The sequence below is a fragment of the Apteryx mantelli genome, chromosome 3 (assembly GCF_036417845.1).
Source record: "Apteryx mantelli isolate bAptMan1 chromosome 3, bAptMan1.hap1, whole genome shotgun sequence".
NCBI lineage: Eukaryota > Metazoa > Chordata > Aves > Apterygiformes > Apterygidae > Apteryx > Apteryx mantelli.
The window spans coordinates 80,964,956-80,978,343 of NC_089980.1; the positions used below are offsets into that span (position 1 = coordinate 80,964,956).

Here is a 13,388-nt window from a genome sequence, read left to right on the forward strand (position 1 = left end):
AGAAATGAGAGCTTGTATTCCTATCGTGTTATATTGTACAACTATAAACCTAACTGAAATATTTCTAATGTGGTATGAAGGTGACATGCATTACAAAAGCCGGAGATAAGGCACTATGAATCTCATGCAGTATGTAGTGTGCATGATTATGCAATAAGAAGTATACTGCATTGGAAGCTCTCTTGTACATTCTAAGTATTTTCAGAAATGGAAAAGAGATTCATTTTGGTTTGATATGTGCTTTGCAACAGTTTGTTATTACTCCTATCCCGTCTGTTAGAAAATACACCTTGTTAATTGGCTTCATGATTCATGAATGTATTTCACACATTTCTTGTACACATAACTGGATTATATATTTTAATTGGTACAAGTAATTAAATAATTTAAGAATATTTTAGACCTAAAGATTGATTGCCCAGGAATCTACATTTGCTAATGGGCTAATAAAGTGTTCAGAATTCCCAGCCACCTCTGTGAGCCATTACAGCTAATTAACACCACCCTAATTTCAGCTCCAGAGTGTTCAATATTCAGAGTGAATTGATAGTGATTTAGCTAGTCACCTAAAAGCCGGACTAAATCAAACCTATTGAAACATCACTGATTCTATGAAACCCAAAACAATCACAAAATAGTCTAAGTAAATGGAAGTACACACACACAACATAGTGAGCTTGTCATCTTCTTGTGACTGTTTTCATAACAGAAAAAAGAACAGGCTTTTTGTTGTGGATAATTCATTCTGCTCAAGCATAAATGCATGGAGAGAAGCTGTTAGAGATCTGCAGCAAAGATAGATCTCCATGGAGGAAATGTCTGTCGCTAGCAGGAATGGAAAGCAGTGATTGGAGGCATGGAGCTGCTGGCTCCACGAGAAACAGCAGGGATTCCAGTCAGATATGCTTTCTCGTGGCCCCCTTCCTCTCCCCCCCCTTTTTTTTTAAGTTAATGGCAAAGCATCTGACCAAATTGCTGTGATCTTTCCTATGTCAGCTGCTGACTCTAATACAGTCTAAAGTCACCATTTCCCTACCTTAAGTTATGGTCATATCTATTACTGTCTTTCAGCCACAGAAAGCTTTTGAGTGACCCTAGATAGCCAGAATGATATACCCATTCATATTTTCCAGGAGAGAAAAACAATAACAATTAGGAACCTAGTTTTTGCATTAAGATACATATTTTAGAGGAAAAAAAATCAAGAAAATGATGAAAAGAACTCTAAAAAACTTGTGCCATATAACCGGCATGTGGACATTCATTTTCCCACTCCCCTGCACAACAAAGCTGTAATGTGTAAAACCTGTAAGGTGCAGAATGTGTTTTTCATCATTAAAATAGGGGGAAGTCACCAAAATGCAATTATTCTACTGGTTGTTTTTCTTTTTTTCTGTGATAAGATATGCATTTGTTTTTCTCCTCAAATATTTTTACTCTGAGGCCAAATGCTGCAGTCATCCTTTTGGGCTCATGTTCACTGGAAACTTTTAGTACTGCAAAAATAAGAGTGCAGTTATATTCACCCTTGTATTTTATGCCAGTATATCCAGTATTTTCAAAATTAGTAATACATTATCACTTATTCAGGAAAAAGAATGTATTTATTTTTGGCTCACTTTAAACCACCAGCAAGCTAAATGGAAGAAATCATTTTGTCTCTTAGTATAAGAGAAGTGGTTTATAGCCTCACTAAATTGGAATAATTGGTAAAAGCTTCTCCGTGAAATGCCCTAAACAACTCTCCCATAAAATACCAAAAAGAAAAGGTGTTGGCACTTGCTGTGCTCACCTTGGAATTTTTCAAAACTTGATGCTATAGCCTTTTGAAATATAATTTTTACTGTACTCACAGCTGTCGGTCCATAGCATGAGTGAACAGCATACACACTTCCAAGTTCTTAATTAAAAGATGTGTTGAATTATACGGAACTTCCACAGACATACCCAAAACCCACAAAATAATTTTTTTCACCATCTTCCATAATGGTAAAAACAATCAAAGGGATTTAAACCAAATTACAATTTAAAGAAGGGCTGCCCATATGACATCTTATTTCCCATGATTCACCCTGCAGCAAATCTTGCAACTGAGTTATAAACCCCTAGAAAATGAATTTTTACTGGAAACAATGACAAACCATGAAGTGCTGCAGTGCTACAAGTACTGCATTCGTCCCAAATGGTCTAGCATATACAAGACGATAAATTGTGGTAAATCTAGCTCCATGAGGTCATGAAGTTGAAAATGTGAAATTTCAGAAATTGACTCAATGAATAGGGAAGGATCTAAGAGAAATGAGTCTTGTGTGCTTAAATGTGCTTCATGGAACACAAAACACAAACTAAATTTCTGGCCCATAATAGTATCTGTGAAATTTCTAATTTTAAACAAACAAACAACAGTAATTAATTTCAGTAACGATTGCAATAATTTAATTCTTTGGTTATTTGCTGATGAAGAAATCCAGATAGTTCAATTAGAATCAATTATACAGAACATGTTCTTTTCAGCAATAGAATATGCTTGTAACTTTTGTGAAAACACCTGTGTCTTATTTAACTGTATTTTCTGCATTTCTCTGAATCAGACTCTATTATCTCACACCTACAGTGTATTGTTTTTTTTTTTTAACGAACTCCAATTTCTGCTTCATAACAGCAGCCCCCCAGAGACTAAATAACTCCTCACTTCACTCCGTAACTGCTTCCTTTAGTCAAGCGACAGCTGAGAATGTTCATTATTGCTAATGGTGTTTCTTCCTTTTTTTTTTATTGGCCTTTCTTGGGTTCATCCTGTTGTCATCCGCTATAGCCACTTATTCATTGTGATGATCCCTGTTTACCAGCTGGTAAAGACATTCTGCCTGCAGTGTTCTGCCTTAAGCGTGCGCGTGTGCAGTCTGCTCACCTAAGATAACAAAGCATGGGCAACAGCAGAGTGCCACTAAGCAACAGCACAGCATATCTGCTGACCCCCACATCTAGCTGACTAAATCTGCACAGTTAATTATAATAGCATCCTCTTAATTTTCACCTCCTAGTTGAAACAGATATGTCAGCTAGGAGACTGCCTCAATCTGCAGATTCCCAGGAATCAGCAATAAACTGAGAGATACTCATTTTACCCCCATTAATGCCTTTTTAAAAACACCATCATGCAATTATTTAACAGCATTACCTTTTCAATACAAAGTTAAGATCAGTATCCTTAGTCAGAGAACTGAAAACAGAATGAACAAAAAATAAAGCCTGAAAATATTTTAGATAAAATGTCTAGCTGTTTCAAAAAACACCACCTAATTAGGGTCAATCCATCAAATCAGAAGAAGCCTTTCAGCTGATATCAAGTCAAACCCTGCGAGTCATATAAATTTAATGTAGCCCCATGCTAAACATACATTCACATCTGCATGTGTATGGCTATATCAACATATCTGAAATTACTTGATATTTTGTGATACTGTGAATTTCCTTTTAAGTTTTGGCAAGTAGAATCTACTTCTAATATAACTACTTTGTTTTCATTTCGGGTAAAATGCCTTTGTCCACTTTCAGTGGAGGTTTCCTCTGAGGACCTGACCTCAATATAATTATCTAAGGCTGATGTTAGAAAGAGACAGAAAAGATTTATACCACAGACTGCAGTCTTCATAAATGGAAATTACTGGGAAATGTTGAGTCTGAGTTTTCTTTGACATTGGCTTTATACTGGTACAATTTCATGATATATGCTAGAGTTTATCCTGATGATAAGTGCTACAAGCATGCAGAAATATCTAATCTATGAAATATGAAGATGAGTCCTAGAGACACCTACACTGAATGAACTGAGGTATTAATGATGGAAGAGTTTAAGTGTATATTTAACAACATGTGTGAAAAGGTTTTATGAGTCAGATACTACTCTTCAGAAAACCACAGAACAGAAAGAAATTATGACCAATAATCACCCACATTAAAAAGCTTTCAAGTTAAAATATTTTACTAAAACTGGGATATGTTTTATGAATGCTTAAACTAGAGTTAAACTTTTACATTTTATCAAACATTGACAGAAATCCTCTGTCTTCATCAGCTGCACCTTGTCAGTATCAATGAATTGGATTATATCTCATAGATCAATCTTTACACCAGATAATTACCATCATTTGTAATTTAATTGCATTCAGTTCACTAGAGTCAAAATATGTAATTGATGAAAATCCCACAATCATTAAGTAATTCATTGCAATTCATTAAAATAAATAAATAAATAAAATGGGCTAAACTCTGAGTGTATATTCAACTTTTTGACAAGCAAAAAAGATTGATAGCAGGCCACATTCCTGGCAGGGTTATTAAGACTGGAATAATGACTTAAATGATTTGCACAGATAAACCAGTTAGTCATTTTTTGTTGTGTGCTTCACAGGAATAAATGACACAAACCATGAAACCTAACCAAGTATGCTCAAGGTACTATAACAAATCATATCATGAGTTTAATCAATTCCTATTTTGAAAAGTCACGATTACAGAACTTTATTTAATTATATTCAAAAATATTTAATAGCCACCATACCACAGATAGTAGCCATGTCACATACCTTGGTGATCTAAAAACAACATGTAATGTCCATGCTAATTTTTTAGGCTTCATTTATAGTCAGTGTCAAGACATGGACATCTTCAGAAAGTAATTAATCTCACCCTAAAAAAGACTCAGAGGAAGGTGAGAGACTTGCCTTCTGAAGGTGAAACCAACTCCTGAGGAAGTCTAGAAATCACCAGGGACTCAGCACCTGGCTTTCAGGTACATATAGCTAGATAAGATGAGCTTGACGTAAGCTGTGATTAAATGAAATGACATACCGTCAACAAAAAGGCTTCAATATTAATTGCATGTTTCATTCCTGAGCTTAATTTGCTGAGTATCTGTTTGCTTCCCTTCCCTTCCTTCCTCCATCCACAGTCAACTTTTGGTATTTTACTACTACATTGCCTAAGAGGAAAAATTGCCTCAGTCCCTGTTTACCAGTTCAGCAAAAGGTAGAACTTCACAACAGGTATCTACCTGAGAAATACTCTGGCTCCGTAAAGGCTCTATATAGTTTAAATTCAAGATTCTGCACCAGATGCTCCCAACACTTCCTCTTATGGTAGCAAATCTGAATCATGAGTTTATCTCTTCAGACTTTGCCAATAAAACACTTACCTTTAGGATACCAAACTTTGTGTGTTTTGGCCCTACCTGAGAAAACCCTGTGTAGGGCATAGATTAAAGGAAAATCCATACTACAGAACAGTATGTCTGAAAAATAGTACAGGTCCACATTTAACCAAAAAAGTAATGGGTCTCCTTTTTGAAAGTACTGAGTACCCAGATGTTCACACTAAAATCCCTTTGATGTAAGTGCATTGCATCATAGGGGGGACACTTTTAGAGAAGAACGGAGAAAAGAGTCATCTGAAAAACTGCTTAATGTTTGATGTAAATGTAGCTAATATAAATAGCTGTATAGTGAGCAAGGGAAGTATATTGTCAGCTTAGTTTTAAAATAATTTGTATTCTATGGCCTGCTGAGAGATGAAAACCCAGAAAGAGATATGCAGAACACAGCTAATCTAGTTTGAATGGACTTGATTCCAAGAGTATTCTAACAAAACATCAGCATACTGTACCCTCTACATCTGCAAATAAAAAAGAAAAAACAGTTCTACATAACATCAAAATGTCAAGCTTAAACTTTGTTATGAAAATCTGCATTCTCCCAGTCACACTCCTTAAAATCCACTGGAAATGGTTGTCTGTTTATGCATGTGTGTGAGGAAAATGGTATCTTTCTCTCTACTTGTTTTACCCTGAATTGCTTCCTTTCCTTTGTTTTATGTATATTTTGTTCTACTAGGGAAAGAACAACCTGGGAAAACTAAAAAGTTCTGGGGAAAGCTAAAAACATGGATTTGATCAGTAATTCTTTCCACTTCAGTAATATCTGGAATGGTGTTCTTATGCATTTTAGGACACATCATCACCTCTAGCACTACTTTCATAAATTGCAGGAGTCATAACAAACGTTAAACAAAAGGTCTGTACACAGGAATACTACTTGCCAGGCATATGGCACATGCATCACACTGCAAGTGGTTCTTGCACTTTTTGTACAAAATTCAATTTTGCAAATACCATTAAAGTGTCATCTACACAGTCCCAAACTGACATTTTACAAACTTGTTATGTTAAACAGGATTTGCAACTTGGATCTGCTAGTAGAGGTGTGACTGGAGAATTTTGCCTCTAGTCACTTACAAATTCTAATCCATTTTCATAGTTTGCCATGAAGTTGTTATGAATTGAAGACCAGGATACGAGGCTGAGGGCTCTGATTCATCAGCAAAGGTGGCTTGCCTTGGGGTGGTTGCAATAACTTCCTCTGCTCTTGATCTTTCTCTTCTCTGAGCAGTTCCCATGCCTGCTTGGAGGGACAGTTCTGCTACCTGTGAAACAGTTCCTGAACTGCTAGTATATAGCCCAGGATATTAAAATGAGTTGATACAAATTTTTGTTCAGTTTACAGCTGTAGTCCATAAACAGTGGCTGTAAAAGCAGCTGAGCCATCCCTAAGCAACCAGTGAGTAAAGAGTGGGTGGGTAACCAGAGTGGAAATCATGGCAGTTGTCCTAAGTTAAACCATCCTCGCTTGTGAATCAAAACCTCAATTATGCTAAGACCCCTCTGGCCATGTAAATTCTATTAGTTCACTTAGACTCTTTAGCATCTCTAGATTAGAATAAAGTATAAACAACATGTGAAGTTGAGTTGCAGATTTATTTTTTAATTGCCTTGGTATAGGTATTTATTCTCCTGGTAAACTGTTGAGAAGGACATCTGTGGCAATTTAGTTGAAAAACAAAATCCCTGGATTTCAGTGGATGAGGTCAATGCAAGTAAATATATTCCTTATGATAAGCAAATTAAATGCTCCCTGGTATACTACTCAAAATGTTTTTGAATTTTTTAGTCTGGTGCCAGGTGTAACACACAACAGAATACTAAATAAAATGATGTTACATATTTCTTTGCAATGATGTCATGCCATCACAGCACATAATAAATTTATTTGATGTGAATGACTGTTCAGCAACATATGTCTATATAATATAATCTCCAAAAATATTAACCAAAATATTTCTTCAATCTAGATTATTTAAAAGTAGACGCAAAATAATAAAAAATCAATCTGATCTTTTCTGTTTGAGATTAATTATTTAAAAATAAAAGGAACTATTTAGAAAGAGCTTCTTTTTGCTTCAAATGAAGTTGCTTTCCTTGTAGACTTTTTTCTAGCACTTTCGGAAAATAACTGTTCGTATTGTTGCTGTCAAAGAAGTTGCTTCAAGCCTGCACTTTGCTTGTCTTCGTAACCCACAACTTCATGTGAGACTGCTGCTGGTTACTGCTAAGATTCACCTTGTGAGTCAGAATGCTGAAGCTGGAAGTAGTCGTAGAGGCTTACATTTAATTTCTTATTCAGATATGTACATACAGAAAGATGGTGGTAAATAGAGCTATAGTTCTCATTTTGTTACTATGGGATTCAGTGGCTATATTTCTGTTGAACTCAACAGGAGCAGGACTAGGCCAATGATTCAGATTATATCTGTGATTTGCCTCTGATTGTCTACATTTGTGGGAAACCTTCACACAGATAGGGGAAGCATTCAGTCTGCCATTTCAAGTATGGTGAATGACAACATAGGCTGAATGACAAGTCTTCCTTGTCTCTCTTCCTAAGGAGCATTTGGTATAAATTTCAAGATAATGAAGGTTTGATGGACAGAAAGAACAGACAAAATAGTCTGACAGAAGCTGGAAAGTTCTTCTGTAACTACACCAGCAGAAGAAGGATAGAGATAAATTTGGTGAAATCATAATTAGAAACTCATTTTAGGAAATATTTTCATTACCAATTGATGGTTGCTCTCACCGAAGTGTGGACAAATTGAGGAGCGGAGGCCTTGCTTCTATTACAGGTCCCAGTGAGGATTTGTTGATGCAAGTAAGATGGAGCACATTACACTGCACAGCTTATTGGTTTGCCAACTTCCTTGCGTACAAAAGCAGTACAAGAACCAGTTAAGAATGCCAGTATGCACACATGAATGTGAATGAAGGTCTAGAAAAGTAGTAAGAGAAGAAACAGATATGCAGTTGTAAGTGCATTTTAATGTAACTGCCACTGTGTGTCACATTTTTGACTTCACATTTCCCTTCATCCCATACTCAGGGTTTTTTTGCCCTTGGTGTACATAGCCTTCGCCTTTCCATCCTTTACATTCACTCCAGAGGAATGATGTGACCTGTCTGTGCAGTCAAGTCAAGGCTCAGCAATTTCCTCAGCCAGGATTTGTGAAAAGCAAGAGCCTTAAGGGGAGATGTGATGTGAGTGGGACACAGATAGCAGTGTATCCTAAATAGATATCAAGAGGTGGAGAACCTGGGTAAGAGAAAAGAACAGGTCTGAAAGGAAGAGATTATTGGAGAGGATGAATATTTGGTGGAATCAAAAGTATATCTAGCTTCAACCCAAGTAAACCTCAGAAGAAGGGCCAGAAATTGGAGAGCACTATCAGACCAAATTATCCACTGAGTCCTGAATCACTCTGCTAACTGTAATTACAGTAGGATACATTTTCTACCAGTCCTGCACAGGAAGGAGAGCTGTCCTCAAACTCTTGAATAATAAAAATTAACTTTCACGAACTTTGTTTCTGTTAAAGGAAGTAGTATAATTAGTCTTGTGTGTAATGAAGAATAATTTTAACCACCAAAGGAGTACTTTGTTCAAACCTTTTTTGTTTTAAACTCTGTACTCAGGAAGATCTGTTAACAAGCTCAGCACAGAACCACTGAGAATCATTCATGAGACATTGGAAGAATCCAGTGATTGGCTTTATGGCTTTATTTCTTTACTGTCTGACATCGTATGGAGTGATGATGATGACAGTTATGAAGGTATTCATAATGTAAAGACTTCTGTAACTGCTCTAACTGCTGTTTTACATGCGTTATGTTGGCTTACTCAGCTTTTAACCTCACAGTCAAGAAGGTCAAACAAAATGAAAAGTGAATATTGCTGCTAATAAAGCATCTACTGGCTATTTCAATCAGTAAATTGGTCTCTTTGTTAGCTTTCATCTTGTGTTTAATGTACCATTACAGAAAAGCTGTCAGAATTAAATATTACCATTAGTACATCTCGAAGTAAAGAGTGTTAATTTACACAAGACTTCAAAGACGCAACCAAAATATGCATCAGGGTATTGCTTCAGAGAATGGCAATAGCTGTTTACTTTTAATATGTATGAATCTAGAGAACCCTGGTAAATATACAAGATAAACCAAGAAACTTAGAAGAACTTTTTTATTTGATATATTGATTATGGGTCAATATACTGACAACAAAAATAAAAGAAAAAATAGCATTTTGACTGGGCTAAGGGGATTTTTGATGACAAATAGCAAATAATTCAGTTTAGTAAAAATTATGGTTTTGCCATTGTGGTAACATTCTTCATCTGATACCAACTGATAAATGAAACTAAGCTGCTAGCATTTCAAGTTTGGAAATAACCATCCTTCTCTTATAAGAAAATTAGTCCTCTGGTATGAGCAGAGCAGCAGTGGATCATCATGTCATGTCATACTGGTCATTTTGACAAGTGATGACTGTAGCAGTGACATCTTCATTTCACAGTGGTTTATTTCATATTTTATTTGACTATAACACAAGATAATTAAAAAGCAACATGTACTGAAACTGATTTATACACATTTGTTCATAAACTTGAGGAATTATCAAATTTCTACCTTTCAAATATGTGCATGAGCTTTTTGTATCAGCACTGTATATGAATACTAATAGATATGCTGCTACATGTGGGTTCACGAATTGGGCGTCCTATTCTGAGATATGATTTACAACCAGAAGGTGACCAGTCTCTCCTACAGTTGAGAAACAGAAAAGGTGAAATGCGGAGAGCTTGCTTAAAATTGAAAAGTGTTCATTTTTCTCATTTCATAGCACCTGAAACACCTGCAAACTTTCAAGTACTTGAGTGGATAAGTATTAATGCAAGTAGGAAAGGTCATAAAACACCTGACGTACAAAAAATAAAGATCTGAATGATCACTCAGAAGTGTTTGGAAACCTCAGTTCCAGCAGCTTTTAGTCAAAGAGTTGTTCAGTCAATATCTACCAAGAGTCTGAAAAAGCAGTAGGTAACTTACTGCACTATATCATAAAAAGTAAATTCATGTGCACTCCCTTCACATTATGCATTGCAATCAATGCAGCTGAGGCTGCATGTTCTACATGGTCATCCAGACTAAATCCTTTAATGATCATATGTGGAGGCAGAGTAACAAATTGGGTGGTCAAGTGCTCCGAGTCCCACTGAAAGCGAGCATCTTTTGCCTTTAATTTAACTGGAAGTGTTACTAGATTTACAGTCTAGCTTACCTGTTGTTTTATAATTGGGAGTTAAAACTGAACTAGGCATCTATTCTTAAAACATGGACCAAGCAAATTGTAAGTGTGTAGTCACATGTTTACATTCACAGCACAAATACAGGTTTGGATGTTTCCTTGGTTACTGCTGCACACTGAACTTATCTATTCCAGACCCTGGAAAGCTCCTATGGTAAAAGAGATGTGTTATGAAAATCCAAAATCTCAGAATAGAGTGCTTGCCATTTAGCATATAAAGAATTGAATATATTTAAAAATGAAAATGAAGCAACGGGATAAAAAATATATATATTTTTAATTATAGTATGTCTTGTCTGAATTTAGTTCTTTTCTCTTGGTTTAGGTGAAGTGGAACATTCCCTGAAAAGAAAAGGTTGGTCAGTTGCCTTATTATAAAGGGCAAATATTTTGTAACATACGTATTAAGAATTAACTAGTATGTCTGTGCTATAGGTTCTGTCACTAGTTACCTGTCAAACTACTAACTATGTATACTGTACTTTAACAAAACCATTAAATAAGAATGTCAAGTTTTAATACTTGCTGTATTGTTTGCTGTTCTGGAAGAAATCTTGATTGTTTCATTATCATCCTGAAAATCTGAAAAATGGTCATAGCAGACCAATAGGATTACTGCAATAATATTATCTGTACCTTTACTCCATATGTGAGACTCTTATTAATGTCAATATGAGTTACACGTATGTCTAGAAAGAAAAAATATCTATTAAGAAATAATGGGTAGGTGTTGTAAAACTGTTGAGCATTTTGCTTTGTGTCAGTGCAGAACTAAAATAAGGACTGCCTCTGAATCTTCTAGAAAAAAAATACTTAGTTATTGAATTTTTACAGCAGATAAGAAAGAAGCAAGTAGGATTTATAACATAAATCTTTCTAGACATGAAAATTGTTATGCTGAAACATAAAACTTACGTTCAACTTCTATTAAATCAAAACGAAAATGTATTAGAAGGCTTGGGATATTGGTGATAGGATGTAGAGCTTTTCAAAACTAGGGGCATTTTGCTCCAAGTTGAACTCAGGTTGATAATATCAAGGCATGCTACCAGCCCATGTAATTTGAATTTTCTATCCATCAGATTCTCAATATGTAAATGCCCATATTGAAGAATCTATCAGCACAGTTGGTGCTGAGATTACAATCCAGTTTTCCCTAAAGTTAATTGGAACTGGATCAGGCTTCTAGTCAATGACACTTTTTGTCAGTCCCAACAGGGTATCCAAGGACCAAGTGGGCTTGAAGATCAGGACCATTCATCTTTTTATGGACAATCCTTCATGTTAAGACTGAAGAAAATTTATCGACAGTGTAGGAAAAATTTCCATTTATTTATACCGTCAGTAAGATTATCAAGAGGGCTCAGCATTATCCTCTCTCTTTTCCCAAAGGCTGTATTTTATTTTTACAGTGGATGCAACGACTCTGAAGCTGTAGCACATTGCTGGCAGGCCCTCAGGGTGGAAGGAGTCTCCTCACCATGGGCAGGTGTAACTGACCAGGCTGGGAATGCTGCAGAGGTACTTCACTGTTGGGAAGTCTTAATCCATAAAGACATAACAGATGGCATAGTGCTCAGTCAGGATTCAAAGCTCAGAACCCTCCTCTGGAGATAAATATTTGAGAAAGTCAGCTGGGTTTGGTGTGTATGAAATAGAAGAGGGGCTGGTGGTTCCTCTAGAGCTAGTACTCTATAGGATGACACAGTCACCCACATATGAAAGAGTCAAATTCAAACTCGCTTCATCTGCCTGACCTGTGAGAGAGATTTTGAGTGAGTTTTTCCACTTCCTGTATGCATGCTCAAGACCTTTCCCTCCTTCTTTCACAGGATAAGGAGTCCCATCCGTGCCTACTAGCTGTTTCTAGCTCCAGAAACTAGCTGATGAAAGAAGTAGTTTAAGGCCCTTCCTGGATATAGGCATAAGCTTTCATATAGCAACATCCACAAATAACTTGTTACCATCTCTGGATGACTGGAGGACTCAATTTCATTCTGGCAGCTAGGATTTGGCCTTGATTATACTGGATTTTGACACCATGTCTGCTCAGTGACAGGCAGCTGTGTGCTCCTCAGAGTTGTTATTCTCTCTCTTTGCAGGCTTCTCTTAAAATAGAGTAAACTTCAAGGAGCTGAATGGCCTGGGCCCAAGCCTATATAGAATTTCTCTGAAATCTCTGTGGAAAAGACTGCAGTCAACAGCTTTTCTCCTTAGGCACAGTGAAATTCACTCCTATGGCTAAAGCTCAACAGCACAGAAGTTAGAGTTCTGGGAGATAAGGCGAGGGCTCAGATGAGTCCTTGTGAGGGCTCACAGAACTCACTAGCTGTTCCTCCGAGCACAACAAGGTGCAGATTTCTTTGAATAGCTTTTCCTAAGAAATACATAGCATCATATTTATGGTCCAGAAATAAGATTTCCAGAGCTAAAGCACTTCAAAACAAAACATTGCATATGTGCTTTTTCTCACATGGCTGCTGTTAGGGCTGGACCCAAAGAAGGACCAGCAACTCAAAGGAATTTTGGCACTTTGGGATATCAAAATATTAGTAGTGATCTGCAAAATCACCACCAAAGTTTTAGACTTTGGGTATTCTCCATTTTCACTTAAAGGACCATTTCTGTATTGTAGTGCCTTCTGCTTTGTGCAATATTGTTACCCACAGCTTTATGAACTACCTTTCTTCAGGTGGCTCCTCTCTCTTATGCTTGTGGCATTTGAATACCCCAGACAAAGAACTGACCACACTAAGGTCGTGTACTGCCATCTCCAGAAAAATTGTACAAGAACAGAGTTTGACTCTTCACACATATTTTGCAGGGACCTTCCTTCAAATTTCCTTCTGGAGATAT

The 13,388-nt window shown here is 36.5% G+C and overlaps 1 protein-coding gene across 1 annotated transcript in view; it reads left to right on the forward strand.

Annotated features, from left to right (window-relative positions):
* TRDN (triadin) overlaps window positions 1-13,388 on the forward strand; it is a 262,339-nt gene that overhangs the window by 56,653 nt on the left and 192,298 nt on the right. Inside the window, 4 exon segments of the mRNA XM_067294583.1 lie at window positions 2,368-2,372; window positions 2,816-2,852; window positions 8,861-8,998; window positions 10,858-10,887. Coding sequence (XP_067150684.1) covers window positions 2,368-2,372; window positions 2,816-2,852; window positions 8,861-8,998; window positions 10,858-10,887 — 210 coding nt within the window.